General features: G+C 33.2%; 1 protein-coding gene across 5 annotated transcripts in view; it reads left to right on the top strand.

Moving 5' to 3' along the window:
* The window catches only part of LOC118198205 (solute carrier family 60 member 1-like), a 125,926-nt gene that overhangs the window by 88,063 nt on the left and 18,624 nt on the right, over positions 1-19,239 (top strand). For all 5 annotated transcript variants that reach the window (XM_085808425.1, XM_085808423.1, XM_085808422.1 and 2 more), the window contains 2 exons: positions 7,287-7,398; positions 13,964-14,085. In XM_085808425.1, coding sequence (XP_085664551.1) covers positions 7,287-7,398; positions 13,964-14,085 — 234 coding nt within the window. The remainder of the gene's footprint in view (positions 1-7,286; positions 7,399-13,963; positions 14,086-19,239) is intronic.

The following is a 19,239-nucleotide window of genomic DNA, read 5'->3' as shown; positions in this document are numbered from 1 at the left end:
TTAAAAATTTTAATTTGCCCTCATCTCGCTTCAATCACGTGCACCTCGACTTGGTCGGGCACTTATATTTATTAATAATAATATAATACATGAATGCAATTAATTACTATGTATACATTTTTCTTACCTTGGATGAAGCAAATTTATTATTTACTTCATTAAAGTCGACCCTTTCAAATTTTTCTCTTTCCACACTTAAAAATGCTAGATTACTTAGGGGATCTTGTCTCATCGTTGATTGTAAATATGTGAAAATTTATTTTAATTTGCTGAACGAGCGTTCATAGTTAGCATTTGATAATGAAATAGTAAATAGTATTTGAAGTGCGACTCTTAGATTTGGAAAAACATTTTCTTTATAGATCTGTAGTGAAGTTTTAGGTTCCGTTTCTTTTCTACTGCGGAGTAACGTCATGCAGTCACATTCACTGCTCAAAACAATTAGGGGATATCGTGGGTTCGGTATGAAATAACCATATAATCGACAACCTTTTTGAACAAAAGGAAATAGAAGAGATTATAAAGGAAAATTATAAGGTTTATAAAGATGGGAATATGCAAATTTTGCCTGTGACGTCGAAAACTATGCGTTTTAGATAAGGAGTAAGGAGCGACCTGCAGTATTCCTTTTGTAATAAGAGATTAAAAACAATTGACATGCGTTGAATGCTTCGTAGCAGTGAATATACGATGTCTCAGCAAGATGACTTAGTTGAATGGGTAGCCAGGAAGGCCATCAGTCGTTTACAGGAGAGTCAAACGCAATCCATTGTAGCGGAAGCGTTAGGATTTTCCCAAAATGTCATTTCCAGATTATGGAATGGGATTTTTGAAGCTGGATATGTTTGAGAAATTTGGGACAAGGTCGTGTTATCGTTTTAAAATAAGAAGCTGGAGATATACGTGCATTTCGTTTAAAAAATAAAAATATATCTCTACTTTGGAGAAATAAAGTGATCAGGGAGAACGTTTTGTTTGATGTACTGCAAACATTTTATTACACATTTTATCAGACAAATCAAGAAAATAAATAATTAATTATATTACAATAGTTATTAATTTTAAATATATTTTCCAGAAATCGATCTAAATAAAAACTGAAATTTTCCGGAAAATCTTGTTTGGAGACCATTTGGCGCCCCTCTACGAGCGGTGCCCGGGGCATCATGCACCCCCTTCCCCCCCTCGCTACGCCACTGCCCCATGGAATGTTTGAGGTTCTATTGGACCACATATATCAGTGTGTATAGTTATAAGCGGTTTCGATTCTGTTATAAGTATAGTTATAAGTGTGTATAGTTATAAGCGGTTTCGAGAACCCTTTTATATAGGCAAAGCACTTTGTTTGGCACGAAAGGATACTTCACGAAATGCAGGAAGATTCATTAGTTTTAATTTTTGATCACAGCAGTGTCCTAATCTTCTGTGCCATAAATCATCATTCTTTACTGCTAAAGCTGTAAATAGGTTTGGTGAAAAATCACGAAAATATTGTCCGCATTTGTCCAAATATCCAAATTTAAAACGCTTGTTTTTGTTTTCAATATAAACTATTTCATTTTTAAAAATTACGCTCAAACCTGCCAATATTTTTGACAGAAATTAATTGTCCGTTTAATTTTGGAACGTAAAGAACATCTTTTAACATTATTTCAACACCATTCTTAGTTTTACCGCAAATATCACCAATTCCTTCCACTTCTAAAGCCGCCGACTTAGACGCGCACTTAACAGCTCTTAGGCTTAATTGAGGTAAACCATTCCTTGAGAGAAAACATATGAGAAGTTGCACCAGAATCAATAATAAATTGATCATGCACAAGATTTCTAGCCATAAAAGATATTGCAGGGGACGCATACTTATTACTATTTGAATTTGCCTGCTTTTTAGAATTATCAAAACATTCACTTTTGAAATGACCAGTTTTCCCACAGTTATGACAGACGCAGTTCTTTTTCCTACAAAATTTAACAGAATGTCCTTTTCTTTTACAATAAGTACAAAACAATTCTTTACGAGCACTAATAAAAACAGAGTTATCCGTATTTGGTTTAGAATACTTATTTTCACTTTTATAATCAAACATAAAAGATTCACAATCAATAAGTCTGCTTGTAACAAAATCCAAACTCAAATTATCACTTGGTTGATTTTCTAGAGATACCTTAACATTTTCATATTCCTTTGGCAAAGACATTAAAATGTAAATAATAATATCAAAGTCGCTTACTTCAGAGCCAGAGACGCGTAGACTACTCACCAAGTTCATTATGCTGTCGATATGCTGTCTCATTGACACATCTTTGGATTTTCTTATGGTAGCTAGACGTTTACGCGTTAAAATTTGACTCACTGCTCCTTTAGCGCTATACGTAGCTTGTAGCTTCTTCCATATTTTACATGCAGTGTCTTCACGTTGAAGAGAAGCAATAACATTATCATTTTGAAGCGCAAGTATTAAGGCATAAGCCTTTTTTGATTTCAAAACATCTCCAACTCTATCCGCAATTGCTTCTGTTTCCAAAAATGTATCCAATTCCTTTGCCGTAAATACAGCTTGAACTCTTCGACACCAAACAGTAAAGTTATTAACACCATCAAATGGCGCAACACCAAAAGCTTCCCTTTCACTTCTGAAAAAAGCCATCATTCACGAAACACCAAAACAAAATCACGCGAACGATAAATTATTACACTGAAATAGAAGATTCAATTAGGGAAACTATCAGCAAATTCTAACTTTTGAAGTACCACGCTCTGCTGTTAAATATAGAAAATGCTGTGATTCGCAAAACAAATATTTATTACTGAGATACGCAGAGATACACGCAGAGTTGCATGCAAAGAAATACAAGCAAGCAGAGATAAGTACAGGAAGAGATAAGTACAAGCAGAGATGATAAGTACAAGCAGAGATAAGTACAAGCAGAGATAAGTACAAGCAGAGATAAGTACAAGCAGAGATAAGCGGTTACAGAGGTTACAACTTTACAGCAGATCATAGTCTAAAAAATCCTAAACAAGACAATAAATAGCCAATCAAAAATAACATAAAGAATGGGATTAAGTTTCAGAATAATTCGGACCTGACCGAAAGCTAATGAATGTATCGGACGTGACAGAGAGCTATACTTCCTTTTAACCAATAAGAATGCGATTAGAAATATCTCAACAACAACTTAAGATCCTTACAAGGTATCTGACCACCCAGTACCTTCACACAAAATGTACAGCGATTGCTCATGCTTTCAATGTAGAGATAAACCCTAGCAATGACCATTCCTCTATTAGGGCAGTTTCCAGTTGTCTGAGACTGCCTGGAAGAGGTAAATGTGCAGACGGAGAACACCCAAGGCTAACCCAAATATTTTCAATGAGATTAGGGAAGGGTAATTACGGTAACCACTCCATATGAGGAATTATCTCTCCCTCATGATACTCATTAACGATGCTGACAAGATGGGAATGGGCATATCTATAAGAAAGAAATCAGGAGCTTCATCCCGATACCGCACAGACGTTACAGAACTATCTTCGAAAACGTGCAGCTGAGTACGGTATCCCATTCAAATTTCAGCCCGCATTATGATGCTGTTCCCTCTGAATGCGTGATGTTCGATGGTGTTCTGGGTGTCTAATTCTGGGTGCTTCATTCTATCCAGATCCTTACACGTTTACCAACTCATTTCACTTCAAATCTGAACTCGTCCGTGAACAGAACGTTGTGTCAATCTGACACAGTCCATTTGAAATGTTGACGACACCCCTTTATTGTGCTCCCTCTGGATTGGGCTCTTAATGGAATACAAACACTTAGTACTCCGGCGTATAGTCCTTAGAAGCCATCGGCGAACAGCGTATTGTCTCACCAAAGTAATGCCGCAGCCATGGATGTAACAGTTGTGAAAGTCGCTCGCTTGGTCGCAATATACTAATCTTCAGAAGAGACGGTAACTCTTGATCGACTGGATATAAGTCTCCGGAAAATTGTTTGATTTGTTTGGAATTATTTATATATTTATTATTGAATAATCAATACCAAGAAAAATAGCGATATGTTTCACTGACTGTCCTGCTTCAATGTATCCAACAGAACACCAGCTCTCACTGTCTATCATTCATCTTATTTCAGCCATAGAAATACAAATATGATTAAAACGTATCCTAGAAATTTATGAACACTTCGTATCACCATCTAAATAAACCTCTGCAAACTCTTCAGAATGCTAGTTTCTTTAATCAGTGCCTAGTTAGCATGTGTATGGACAGTGAATCTTTATTGTTTGCAACGTACGATATTTGCATATTACCATCTGCATACACAACACATTTCAGCAACTCATATTCAACGACCCTTTCAAAAATTACTAATTTGCATCGTGTGCTTGACCTTTGGAATTAGCTGAATTTAAGCTGAACTTTAAAATTAGCTGAATATTGTTATTATTCTAATCTAATCAAAAGTTTCACTTTGATTCTAAAATATCTTCTAACTTACTCCAAATATCATCGTCAAATCCCATACACATATTTGTTTATGTTAATTCTACTCGTTAAGAAAGATCTCAACTTTTTTCGGATTAAACAGCATAAGGAAAAAAAAATTCAGACTAAGATCTTTAATTATTTGACTAAATTTTGCATCTCTGATGACAAAAATTAGAAAAATGTTCTCTTATTTATCATTATAGCAGTCCATGGGTTTTGATTAAGTGTTTGGGATTTTAGCATTACTCAGTATTTATCATTTTGTTATTTGTAGTCTAAACGGGCTATACAGTTGAACAAATCTTTCTTTTAATTAAATTTCTTTTAATTAATTAATAACAGCAGCCTATACTTGTAGTTTCTTTCTGTCTGTCTTTCTCCATATAAATAAAAATTAACAGTAAATTTGAAATTAATATCCAATTACAGTGAAATAGAGCAGCAAAGAAAAAAAAAAGAAAAAAAAAAAAAAAAAAGAAAAGAAAAGCCACCAAAGCGTAAACTGCCACTGCATAAAACTCAGTTGTAGAACTTTATTAGATACATATAAATATTTGGCTATGTCCCTTCCTGTCTTAAAATTAATTACATCGTCTCAAAATTTATCCTGTAGTGCGACAGCTCGCATCCAATAGCAACTCCAGAATTTTAACAAAGTCAATAAATACCACTGCTACTACCGCGCAGGTATTTTTTTCCCTGCTTCGCCTTGTTGCTAGCCACATAAAGTTTGCTTTCTTCTTCGTCCTTTGTCTAAGAAGATGTAAGCTGTATAAAATATTGGAGTGCATAATGCACCCATAAATGATGCCGTTCGAATCCTTATGCATATCAAGGCTTGCTCTACCACGAATATAAAATTATGCGTTCAAATCAGTGGTCTGAAAGCTTTACTTTCTGCGTTCTCACATTTTAAGTATAAGCGCAGTTGTTTAGCTGTTTTTTTTTTTTTTTTTTTTTTTTTTTTTTTTTCCAAATCCTCAGGTCATCTTGTAGAGACATTAGGTATTTTTTTGGAAGCAGAAATGAAAAATGAGCAATGTACTCGCCGAGACTCGAACCACGAAACTCTCGAATTCGCGTCGAGCGGGCTGACCAATTTACCACGAAGGCATGCTAAGAAGGCGAGAGAAATACATTATAATCTGTTGAATTATTACACACATATATATGTATATAATATATATATATATATACGAGGTGACTCAAAAATATCTGAAAAAATGTAAAAGCAGGTAGATGGAACCAAAATAAGGAGATTTTTGCAAAGGAATATGTGTGTGGAATCGGAGCATTGAGGTTCTATGTGCTGCTGTTGAGGCAGTATATAAAAGCGTTCTGCCAGCGTAAAACGTCATTCCACGTGCAGTTTCTAGCCGTAAGCATCGGTACACGAAGGCGAAACTCATCGACATACATTTTCCATACTATATGCTGAGAGGCCAAAATAGAGATATCCTCTATAAATGCACTGATCAAATTTTAGCTTTGAGTATAGCGCATAATCTTTTAGACAAGGACTCAACAAGATGCTGATATCTTTACTGAGAAATATATCCCCATAATGATATAATGTCAGCTCTAATTTTATTCGGATTGGACGGGGGTTTTCCCAAGCTTGGAAGTGATCGTTCCACTTTGTCCAACAAAGGCTGAATACGACTGAGATTAGAAGAATGATATGGCCATGGAAGCAATCTTAACTCCAAAAAGAAGCAAGTTCTATTTTCTTCAAGCCAATATGTAATTGATTGTACACGGTGTCAAGGCCTATAGTCGCAATGAAAGTGCCTATCTACGTTAGGGAAAATCGCAGCCATAAACGAAGATACACGAATCGGTAATGATAAGGAGGTAAGCTGTGTGGTTTAGTACTATTTCCAGATATAAAGGTACCCACCTCACTCCAGGAAGATATTCACGAAACCATAATTCCATGGCTAACAGCTTGAAAATTTGTTATTGGGCAAGAGTAGTCCATAAATTCGTTCTGTTTGTGTGATATTTTGACTCTGTCATGCGCATGATGCAAGAGGAAACGAGGTCCCATAGCAAACGTGATTTCCTGTTTATCAATGATAGCATGGGCATGGTGATCAGGTTATCAATTTTTTAATTTTTAAATTAACAGTAAAATTGTATATACTGCTGCGATTTAAATCGTCATGAGCAAATCCTATCCAAATTGTTGGTGATGTCAAAATCTTGATTCGAGCATCTACCATCAGTCATAAAGACGTTCCTGGGCCCTCAAAGCCCTGCTGGCCCTACAGAATGAGGAAATGGTATTTCATTTACATCAGGCTCCTCTCTGGATCATTAGTGATGTGCTGGATCACCTAAAACGAAAAAAGGAATAACAATTCGTTTACAGTGCATTCACACCAATCTGTGGGTTACTTTCTCTATATGGAAGAAAAATATCAATATTTTAATTACACCTTTCTGTTTTTGACATGATTACAGTTTAAATGCAGGTACCATACGTCACCTTTCTCATTTGAAATTTTCGAATGCGATTCAAACTAACAGCTGTGATAGATAAACTTTTTAAAAACTAGCGCTTTCTTCCCATTACCCATGTTCAGCATATATTTTTAGTTCCGTTAAAGGGTCAAAAAAGTATTTCCAGTATCGCCCTGTTAAAGGCAGACATTTGTTTTTAACATTAGAAGTACTAGCATTGAATGCATATCTGATTTTAACCATCTAAAAGCTGTTATTTTGAAAAGTTGATAATTTTAGGGTTAAATATTTAAAAAAAGTTCTTGTTTCCTTGTTTTAAAAATTTGTTTAGGTACCAGTGGCACTGCTGAGTCTTACTCTGTTGGGTAAAGACGTGTATTTAAAGATATTTAGAAGAGGAGATATCAATCAAAATAAAGATGGATGTGAAAGTGAGAGTTCAGGTTCGTTGTTTCAGCATTTTTCATTATTTTAATAACGTTATTGGCTAGAATATTGTGATTTCTACATTTTTCATTAAGTATATTGTGAAAAACATTAAAATGCGAATGTAAATAAATGCTCCCTCTCCTAACTGACAAAATAAACGACTATCTGTATAGTATATCTCTTGCAAATTATCTGTTGCTTTTAAAATGAGCCATCAGAACTTTTCTGAACTGTTCACTGCTGTAAGATTTAAATCAGGCTTTCCCTTTGTCAGAATTTTAATAATCTCAGATATGTTTTGGCAGTTCAGTATTTATTATGGCAGTACAATTTATACATTGCAATTACAGACTGCAATTGCAATGGATGTCAGCATTTTCATGGTCCTAATACAATATCCATTTTTATTTCAAATATAAATACGGAGTGTGTATTTTAGACTAATAAAAGTATGATTTTGCATTCGAAAATTTAACAACCATTATAATACTGATCAAAATAAATTATAACATTAATATCTGAATTAATTTTTGTCAGATGCTTTTTCAATTTATTCCGAATTTCGAGTGCATTAATTCAGTTTCATGATATACATTTAAATATAATTAAATTTAATTCTCGAGTTTATCAGTTTTTGATCTGACCTAGTTACTGAAGTTTTTTTATAATTCTGCTTCTTTTTGTTGCTTTTTTTAATTGAATGCTTTTAAAATAAATGAAAACATTTCTTGTGATTTTAATTAAATATCAGGTTGTCCGGAAAATAATGCAGGTTTTTGCAATTGTTTATCTTTCCTGTACATTTTTAGAAACAAAAATATTTTGAATTACATTGGTTTATATATCATTTTGAAGCTCTATTTTCGCTCTATATTTCTATAATAATCATTTTGTTCCAAAATTATTTTCAAAAATATTTACTAAGGTGTTTTTGTTGAAATGTCAATACGGAATTTTCTGCAAATTTACTTTTATGAGTACAAGCTAGGCCACAGCGCAGCACAAACTGTTCGAAATGTCAATGAAGTATGGGTGAGAAAAGTGTTAATGAATCTACAGTTCAACGGTGATACCAAAAATTTCGTCGCGGAGAATTTGACCTGGAAAATCAAAAGCATCGTGGACGCTTTTCAGCTGTTGATGACCACGATTTGAAGACTTTAGTTGAAACAAACCCGTGCATAACTGTTCGAGAGCTTGGCGTAAGCCAAACAACGATTTCTGATCGCTTGAATCGTATAGGAAAGTCAAAGAAGCTCGATAAGTGGGTGCCTCACGAATTGAGACAAAATCAAAAAAAAAAAAAAAAAAAAAAAAAAAAAAAAAAAAAAAAATCGCCGTTTTGAAGTGTCGTCTGCTCTTCTTCTTCGCAACAAAGACAACCTTTTTCTTGATCGAATTGTTATCTGCGTTGAAAATTGGATTCTCTCCAACAACTGGCGACATTCGGCTCAGTGGTTGGACAGCAGTCAGACACCACAACACTTCCCAAAGCCAAATTTGTACCAAAAGAAATTATGGTGACTGTTTGGTGGTCTGAGGCCGGTCTCGTCCACCACAGCTTCCTAAATCTGGGCGAAACGATTACAGCAGATACGTACTGTCAGCAAATCAAAGAAATGCACCAAAAATTGCAACGCATGTGCTCGGCATTGGTCAACAGAAAGTGGCCAGTTCTTCTCCATGACGATGCTCGGCCGCACGTCGTGCAACTGACCCTACAGAAATTGGACGAATTGGGATGCGAGACTCTCCCTCTTACCCCATATTCGCCTGACCTCTCGCCGACCGATTACCACTTTTTCAAACATCTGGATAACGTTCTGCAGGAGAAATGCTTCAGAAACCAAGACGAGGTCAAAAACACCTTTGACAACTTTATCGCGTCTAGAACTCCAGAATTTTACTCTACCGGCATAAATAAACTTGTATTTCGTTGGCAAAAATACATTGATTCGGATGGGGCTTATTTTGATTAATAAAATTGTTTTTGAGTTGAGTTATGATACTTTAAGATATAGGTTAAAAACCTGCATTATTTTCCAGACAACCTAATAATGTTATTATTATTATTTAATTAAATAATAATTCATATACTTAAGCTCCGCCTATACTAATTTTTTGGTTCTTAATTACTAGCTTTTTCCAAAGTAAGAACTAAAAAATAAATATGACTAATCCGTGAGGCCGTTTAAAGAACTGAGATGTTTCTCAAATTTTAAATAGAAATGCCCACTTACTTCTTATAGTATATGTTTCATCATGCAATCTCAGTTATTTATAGTATATTATTCATAAATCTTCACAGAAATCTGTTTTTCCATGTTGAATGCTTTATGTTACGTCATAGTATTTACCTGGTTAACCTCATCTCAAATCACGCAAGATCCGGTTGTAATTCGCCGTTGCTAGGGCTTTAATGTATTTTACCCTAGTAACAAGTACTTGCATTTTGTGCAGTTTTACTTAAGAGTAATGAATAAATTTATTATTCAGTATTTACCACCATTCTCGTCCTTTTAACAGTTTTTTAGCTTATAAAATTTAATGTATTGAAGTTGTTAAATTTTTCGGTTCGATGAAATTTTCCAACAACTGCGCAACGCCAATTAATCTATTTAACGGTAAAATTTATTCATTTATATTTTGCATCAGAAATAAGAGCTGTTGGAAGTACTGCCTCTTAACATTCAGAAATATATTCATGAGATAAATAAACGATTTTACAAATAAACGATGTTATGTTTAACTAATTTCTATTTTTCTTTTGGTTCTTTTCTGATAAAACTCTCTGCACCTTATTTAGTAGCTAAATTGTTTAGTCCCTCTGTACTGTTTTCGATGTGACGATGAAAATGAAATAAGTTCTAAATTTTATCTTAGTTCAAGAAAGACTGAGCAACTGTTAATAATGTTTCATGAAACTTCCGTTTCTTCAAAAGAAACACTTTTACTGGTTATCTCAGATATTAAGAAATTAAGAGTATCCCAAGGATCATGAAGGTAATTATAAAGCTTCCAGAAGGTTGGAAAAAACTGTTAGAATAGGATGAAAACTTATGTTCACGTAAATCCTTACCCGGCTATTTTTGTAAACATTGCTCGCAGACATATAATTCTGAATGCAACAGTGTTTCAAATGACGCAAATATTCATGCTTTGGCACTTTTAAATAAAAATAAATAAAGAAAGAAAGAAAGCAGTTTTGCCAAATTACGAAATCTAGTTTCTTATACTTTTCCACGGTCCTTATTCTTATATTTAGGAAAATTTTACACTTACTGTAAAAAGTTTGGCTTGGTTTAGTTTAATTACGACAAAGCACACGAGGGCTATCTGTCTAAGGAGAGAGTTAGCCTTCGTCGAGGACTTTCTAAGGGAAACTTGCTCGTATACACGTTAGAAATGGAGAAAGCCACGAAAGCACCCATGCCGCCAGTCCGTTGCCCGAGATTCGGGCCCCGGACCGCCATACCAGTACTCAGTGACTTTATTGTTCGGCCGCTGGTGGGCCCTTATCATTAAAAAAAAAAAAAAAAAAAAAATACAAGAAGTTTGATTCTCGTTTCTCAAAACTAACTGAGATATTTTATTTTAAAAGTGGAGATCGTATTCAGGGCCCCACATATTCAGGGGAGTGAAATATATGCATTTGTACGTAACTAAAAATAAAAAAATCCGTTTAGAAAAACGTTTCTGAAAGTAACAGCTTAAGAAATAAGCTTTTCTACGCATATATATTGCCGTGAAAAGTTTTGATCATTGTCAATTCTTTTCAAAAAATAGGTCTGATTCACAAAATCATAGAACTCGTGTTGCAGGAAACATCGGCAGGCTTCAATATTGGCACATAGCCAACTGGTAACCTTATTTGCTCTATTAAATCTACTTCTAGTTTAACGATCTTTTGCCCCACCAGTGGCGGCCGAGTATTTACGAATACTGAATACTGCTAAATCAACCATTTTTGGGATCGATCCCAGGCGAACGGATCGGCTGCATAGCTGGTTTTCGTAGGTTTCCCTTTCTGTAACGCGAACAGGAGCAAGTTTCCATTAGAAAGTCCTCCCCGAAGGCATTCATCATCTTAGGCAGATAACCTTAGTGACTTTGCGATATTCCAAAAAAAAAAAAAAAAAAAAAAAAAAAAAAAAAACCTAACTCAATGAACTTTTTATTATTGTTAGATAAAGATTTTTAAGTAATAAAACTTCATGAGAATATTAATAACGTATTTACAAAACTATAAATTAAAGAATATCACATATTAGTAAATCACAAAAGAATATCACCAAACAGCATTTAAGAGGAAAACAATTCACAACCTCCGAATTATTTTAATCTATTTTGTTAACCAACACTTCAGGTAAGTTAGAAATGATGTCAAGTATACGAAATTTTGAAATTATATATATCTGTCAATTTTTATCGCACGGGAGTTAAACATTTTGTTTTTCATTTTTAATAATGATTACGAAATTGTGCTGAATACAAAGTTGGGAGGCCCGCATAAAAAGTTAGACTTGGTAATTTTTCATAAAATTGATTTTTGTAAAATTTAAAAATGCCCTAACATGAATCTTTAAATCAATTAAAACATTTTTTGTAACTGAAAGTTTATGTCTAGGACTAACGGTTGCTAAAATAAAGGCCGAATAAGGACTTTTATGAACACAGTAAGTAGTAGAATAACTAAAACAGACTTTAAAATTTTGAAGAAATTTGTGTTCATTGTGATCTTAAGGCAGCATTTTTCAGAACAACCCACTGAGACCAAATATATAAATGTGCTCTGAACTCGTTTTGAAGCAACCGGAATTTCGTGACATCTGGGTTGTATCAAAATCTCTTTTGACATTAATCATAAATGACGCATCCTAGACATAGCTATATGTCAAAGTTTTAATTCTCATATATGAAGAAACTAAAAATGTTCCAGGGATTTAAAAGCAGAGTTATTGGTGTGTACTGGACTTACCTTTTGCTTGTTTCACTTTGGCATCGGTGTCTGCCCCCCCCCCGGAGATCCATTTTCCCAGTTTGACAAATAACCCTTGTATTTCCTCTTCTATACGCATTAATTCTAAATTTATCTACAAAAAGTCCATTTGGAGACAAGCCAATGTATAGCTGACTGAAGATTTAATACTTTCGTTTTTGTTTATCTGCATTAGGGGTTTAGAGGCATTGAATGTGAAAGTGGGTCATTCTAAAATCCTTTTGTCATCTCTGTAAAGTGAAGTTTCAAAGTGAGATTTGTATCGTTTTTAGAATTCAAGATCAGATACATGAATGAGGGATTTTAGTTTTTTAATTATTTTGGTACTCATTTTTACATCTTTATTAAAGAATGCATAAGGAAATATGAAATAATATTAGCTCATCAAAGCTTCTAAGAATACTTTAATCATCCAGTGGCAATGAAAACATTATGATTTTTGTTTCACCCCTTAGCTAGGCATGATCTTTTATTTAAAATATGCACTGTGACTTGTAGAGTTAAGTACATCTTTCGTGAATTTAAAAATGAGATAATCGTAACGTAATATAAATGAGACAAAAAGTAAAACACATAATTTTAACTTAGACAAGATCATTCCACTTTAACGAATAGTGTAATTTTATTTTTCCGACTTTTCTGTCAGAAGTATTTAATTTCAGAAGTTTTAAACTGCTGACTTTTGCTTCTGGTTACAATCAAGCTTCTGTTTGAGAACTGCTTTTTAATTGTTTTAAAATTGCCTCTAAATTGTCTTCTTTTCAATAATGATTTTAAACCGAAAAAAAGAGAAAATAAATAATACTTCTTGTATTATACGTATATTAAATTTTGCACTGCGAAACCTCTTAGCTAATATAAATATTTTATAGCTTTACGTTTTATTCAATAGATAAGGCAGTGCTACAGTGATTTTATTTGTCGATACTTGATTTCAAACCTTCTGGTCACTGACCCATCAACTTTGAAATTTCTTGTCACTGGCTCATCATCCGGGGGGATGACGTCATTCTTTCCCGATTTTCTATAGTTTGAGTTACTCTTTTCAGTCTGTAGTCCTTCTACGATTTTCTTACTGCATTTGATTTTGTTATTCTCTATATGCACTTTCTGAATCATATTAACGGTGGCTTGTTTCGCCTTCTCTTTCTCTATTTAATAGCTCTATTATTTCATTAGTGTAATATTCTTTTTCTTCTCTCTGTGTCTTTACTCTTCTCATTGAAAGAAAGAAATCTATTGCATAAAACATTTGCTATATTGTCTTTTACCTCTCCCAAAAATGTTACATTGAAGTATGCAGCCTTACACTTTGCATTTATTTTTGCTCTTCGAATCATACTGGAATGCGAATTTTTACTTCTTTTCCATTTTGTACTTGGATTTTGAAAGTTTCAAGTTAAATGTTATATTTAAGCATACTAAAATTGTTAAAGAATTATTAAACGGAATAACTTTAAATAATATCTTTTTATTCAATAAATGTTTAATTCTATTACCCAAAAGAGTGTGTCTTAATCATGTTTTTCCTCTTATTTTACCTTTTAATAATAATTATTTACCTATTTATACTTTTTCAGCACCCAGGATTCCAACAGATTTTTCGGAAGAAAAATTCGATACAAATCCTGTGCCACCTTTACAAACCATTCTTATCACATTTTTGTGCGCATCATTAATGTTTCTCTATGATGGCCTCCAAGTAAATCGACCATTTTTCTTCAATCCCTATTGCATGTTAATTGTGCATATTTTACGTGAATTATTTATTTACTAATCATTTCCATCCTTTGCAATTGTTCCATGTTTATATAGTCTTTCCTTTACAAAGGGAGTTAGTCTAAACAACAGCAACGAAGTTAATGATTAATTAATTGTGCTATTACTGAAAATATGTTCGTTGTTCAAGAAACAACTTTTGACAATAGAAAATAGATTTTGTTTAGTCACAAACATGGCGACAAATTTAATTATAACATTCAGAAAAATTTAGCTTCATTTTAAAGAAAATACCTTTACTTTATGTTTATTAGAAAACTTAAAAGTTAATGTTAAAAAACAGGCATAGAGTCATTTGTTTTTTTAATGCTGAAGACGTGAAAATATGCAGTGCCGTCACCGGGATTCGAACTCCAAACCTCCCGAATACACGTCGAGTATGTTTCTAGTTACACCACGAAAGCATGCGGGAGAAAATACCATACTTACTCCCCCTTTTAAAGGGCGACTGGGGGTGAAGGGACACAATCGTTAAATTCTGGTGGTGATGAATTGTAGTCCACCTTTTAGTTCGAGCGCCAGTGTAGAATTATTAGTTTTTTCCATGCTGGAGATGTGAAAAATGTGCAAGGCCTCCGCCAGGATTCGAACTCCGGACCTCCCAAATACGCAAGTGTGCTTCGATATAATATTATTCGATGCAATAATCGAGTATGCTTCCAGTTACCCACGAAGGCATTTGGAAAGGAAGCGAGAAAATACATTCTAAGCGATTGCACGAAACAAGAAATTCAAAAACCTTATTTTGTATTGCTCACTTTTACTAAAGATATAAATTTTAAGCTAATGTTTTATCACGACATATACTACAGACTAGACTGTTGCATTAATTATTGTACTTATGATAAACTTAAAAAAATCCAATAATTGCTGTAATCAAAAATACATTTTTATGGACGCATAAAGAAGTAAATTCCTCTAGTTCATACTTTTTATGATTATTTTTGTACTTTATTTTATGTTTTTTATGCTTCTTACTCTTATACTTTATACTTACTACTAGGTCCAAGAGTAAGCACCAGTCTAAGGACGATTGTAGGTTGATTAATTCAAATACGAAAATGAAAAGATCTTAAGTTTCTGGTATTTGCAAGAATTCGTTCCCAAGAGTATTTATATGGTTTGCAGTGTACCATCAACTGATATGAGATTTCCAGCATCTGAACTCTCTTGCTTCTGGATTATACTTCTACTTCCCTGTATAGACTTTCTTTTTATTTTGTAGATGATGTTTTCTAATAGTTTTACAACTTTCATTATATTGTAAATTTTATTTGCCCATTGTAAAATTGTCAATACTATCTTGTAAACTACTAAGCTTTCGATTTAACACCGTGGTACATCGATTTTGGAATATTCAGTCTTGAAATTTTTCTCTAGAATTTCAGTAGATGCTAAAAAATGAATGTAGAAATAACAATTTAAAAATTTTAAAACTAAAGGTTAAAGATTGCAAATAAATTTCAAAAGAATATAAGCATCTGAAACCTGAAACAACAAAAGCAGGCATTCCTCCTGATCATAATTTCTTCGATTGGGATGAATCTGCACAGCTGACTCTTGTTATAATAAACCCTCGCATTTTACGAAAAAAGATCGTTATAACGAGTGATCGGCAGGCAGAAAAATTTTGTCGGGACTTTTAATGGAATGGCCTACAACAAGTGGGGGTTATAACGATCATCATTTATAATAAACTAGTTTACTCGAATTCTGTTATCAAGCCCTCTTATTCTAAGACCACATGTTAAGTGTAAGAAAAAATTACTAATTTAATAATATTTTTAGATAAATTCAGCTCTTTTTTTTTTTTTTTTTTTTTTTTTTTTTTAGGCTTAAAAACTGAGAAATTCCGAAATTTTAATTACATATTTCTTTATCTGTATTTATAGCTTAAAAAAAGAGGATTTTTTTTTTCCGTTTTTGTCATTCACTGACATTCGCTCTTTCAAGTTTGTTGAAAGGAAAATGTATGACACAGATGCATTAGTAAGGCTATAAGGTATTTTCTTCCTCCTTTATGCATGCCTTCGGGGTGTAACGGGTGCACATTCGGCGAGTATTCGAGAGGTTCAGGTTTGAGTCCCGGCGAGGGCATTGCTCATTTCTCACGTCTACTGCTTCAAAAAAATCCTAATGACTCTACAAGGTGAATGCAATGATGGAGAGTTTTCAAAGCTTCTACTTATTCCACAAAAATAGGGAATCTTCCGTTAAATCTTTTCTTCTTCATTATCATTATCTGCCAAAATATTACTAACTGTTTATTGACATTCTCTCAGTTCTGTTATATTTCCAACGGTGCGCAGCGCAAAATTTTTAAAACTAATCAGTTCACCTGGAATAACAGGCTTCATTCTCTATTACTTCTTTATAACTGAAAAATAAATCTTTCATCTTTATTTTCATTTTCTGAAGGGAAAGAAAAGGCCTGCTTTGATGACAAATTTGTTAATATAAATTTCAGTGATTTTTTTTCTATGTTGAACAGAATATATGAATGGCATCAGTCAGAACCTGTAGATCATTATTACGACTCATTTGTAGACAAACTAAATATGGAATCTCGTCTCCAAATTTAAGAATTCTCCGAATCAGAGGTTAAGGAATAGGATTTTTACACAGATAATGAAGGATATTTGGACGTAGTCGAAAGAAGTATGAGTTTGTTCTAAACATCGGGGGAAAGTGAGCGGGACACGAATCTTTAAATGAAATTACTTTACCGTTTCTTTCTTTTCTCACATTCCTATGAAACTTTTGTAGGAACTGCCAGAAGATTAAGATCAAATCGTATTCGCACGCAATTTTCCCCCTGGTCTTAGAGATGGTAAATCCTTTTCAATAAAGTAGGACTTTAAGTCTGTTTACTTTTTTTTTTTTTTTTTTTTTGAAACGTGATGATTTTTTTTACTCTTGACTGCTGAAAATTTCTGAGATATTTTTTCGAATAAAAAAAAAAGCATTTTATCTTTCATTAAAATTTAATATTCATGCGAGCGAGTTTTAATTCATCGGTACGATACAGAAAACCTTTTCTAGTCTGAAAGCTTTCATTAAAATCATTGCTTCCCTCGCTTGGTAACGGATTTCTTTGAAGAGTTAGATTGATGAACCTTCCACTTGACCAAACCTGACTTTTTCAAAGGGGAATACTGTAATAAATCCTTTGTTTACACCTTTTTTAAAACCGAAAAACTACTTAACTACAACTTGAGATACAATATCGATAATAATAGCAACGTTAGTGAAATACGAACTGAAAACTTGTAACTTCCTTTTATCCAACTTCCCCTGCTTAGTTGTCATCAGTTTGTAGAGACATGAGGATTTATTAGGAAGTAGGCAAGATGAAAAAATAGTAACCACCTTCGCCGGGAATCGAACCACGTACCTCTGGAAAACTGGCCCAGCGTGCAGAACCACTACACCACGAAGGCACTGTAGGAAAGCGGGAGAAATACCTTATAAATTAACTACTAGTAAAGGCTTTTCTCTACTGATCACTGAAATGCAGCTAAATTAAAATTTTAAATTTAAAAGTTTTATAATTCACTTACATCATTGAACTTTTCACCTCTTCAGTAAAATCAGTTTAAATTTATAGAATTACTGAAATAAATTTTGAATAATAATTCTAACTAGAATTTTGTAGTCACAAAGATTGAAAGGTACTTACGTATTATCGCAACCAGGCCAAAATTCGCATAAATTGCCAAATTTGGCGACCCTACTTACGGAAACCCTACGTGTTAAACGCAGTTTTGTAAAAAGAGCATGTGGAGATTCACAAAATTTTCCTGCATTTTCGTGCAAATTTTTGTAATTTATGAGAAAATAGCAGTGTACATGGATAAAGTCAAGAGTGTGCGCAATGCCATTTTTGTGCAATTCTGGGATGTTTTTTTAAGTAAAAATAAGTCGACGTGTACATGGTTATGGCGAATACGTTTTCAATCAGTGCTAAAAGCAATAGCCAAAAGATTTCCGCTGAAAAAATAATTCTGCAACTTATTGAAATTCGAAACCGGAAGGGTTTAATTGCTATTTTATATTTTAAAACAAAATAATATAAAAAAACTGTATTAAAAATTATCCGTAATTAATAAGTGTACATTTTCTTTCTATTCATACATTTTTACTGAAACTTACAAATAGCGCCAACCTGGTTGCGATAATACGTAAGTACTGATTGAAATATATATACTATCTAATAAAATAATAATCCATTTAATTATTTAATTTTTTAAAAAAAAACCTCGTGTAAACATTTAAGATTTCAAAAGAAACTTTCATTCGAAATAAATTCATTCCTTATTCTAAAAGCTTTGAAATATTTTTTAAGATTTTGACTTTTACTCGATGAAAAGTTCGCTGAACGCAGTTTCTAAAAATTCTTTTTTAAATTTTTAAATCTATTATCCTGATTTTTTCATTACATGGTATTTGCTGCTGCTTATGCGCATTTAATAATGCGAGCTTCTCTTGTTCGTGGCTAATGTGCAATGCTAAAAAAGTGGAAATGCGTACGCATTAAAAATAAAATGTATAAAAAAAAACGAATAAAAGTAAAATATATGAGAAAATGAAAAATTGTTAATCTAAAATGGAATAAGTTATAATGAATTTGCAGATGTGTGTATGTTTAAGTAAACGATAGTATCATTCAGTAAGAAATAAATGCATTCTGGAATTTCTCTTATTTTTTGAAAATAAAACAATGCAGGAAGCAAAGTGAAAATGAAAATAATGGGTAGTGAAGCCACACATACGTCTCATCAAGGGGCGATGTTCATTGTGATTCCATTAGCTGAGCCTCTGTCTTCGCCGGTTCATTCCCGAAAATAAATTAGAAAATTGGAAATTTTCTTAAAAAATAACGAATGAACTTAGAAGTTCCCCCTCCCTGCGCTGCACCAAAATGTCTGTAATGAATTCCAAACTGATTGAAAAAATATGAAATAAATGTAAAAAGTGCGTAATCATGGCAAAATTTGAGCTTGATAATGCCGAAGAAAAATAAAAGCAACGCAAATGAATAAATACAGTATAATAGGAAAAGTACATTCAACTAAAA

Source organism: Stegodyphus dumicola, chromosome X1, assembly GCF_044657685.1.
Source record: "Stegodyphus dumicola isolate Sdum_Otavi_A_Nest chromosome X1, ASM4465768v1".
In the NCBI taxonomy this organism is placed as follows: domain Eukaryota; kingdom Metazoa; phylum Arthropoda; class Arachnida; order Araneae; family Eresidae; genus Stegodyphus; species Stegodyphus dumicola.
The sequence above is the reverse complement of the archived record's forward strand: the minus strand, read 5'-3'. Positions and strand labels throughout refer to the sequence as shown.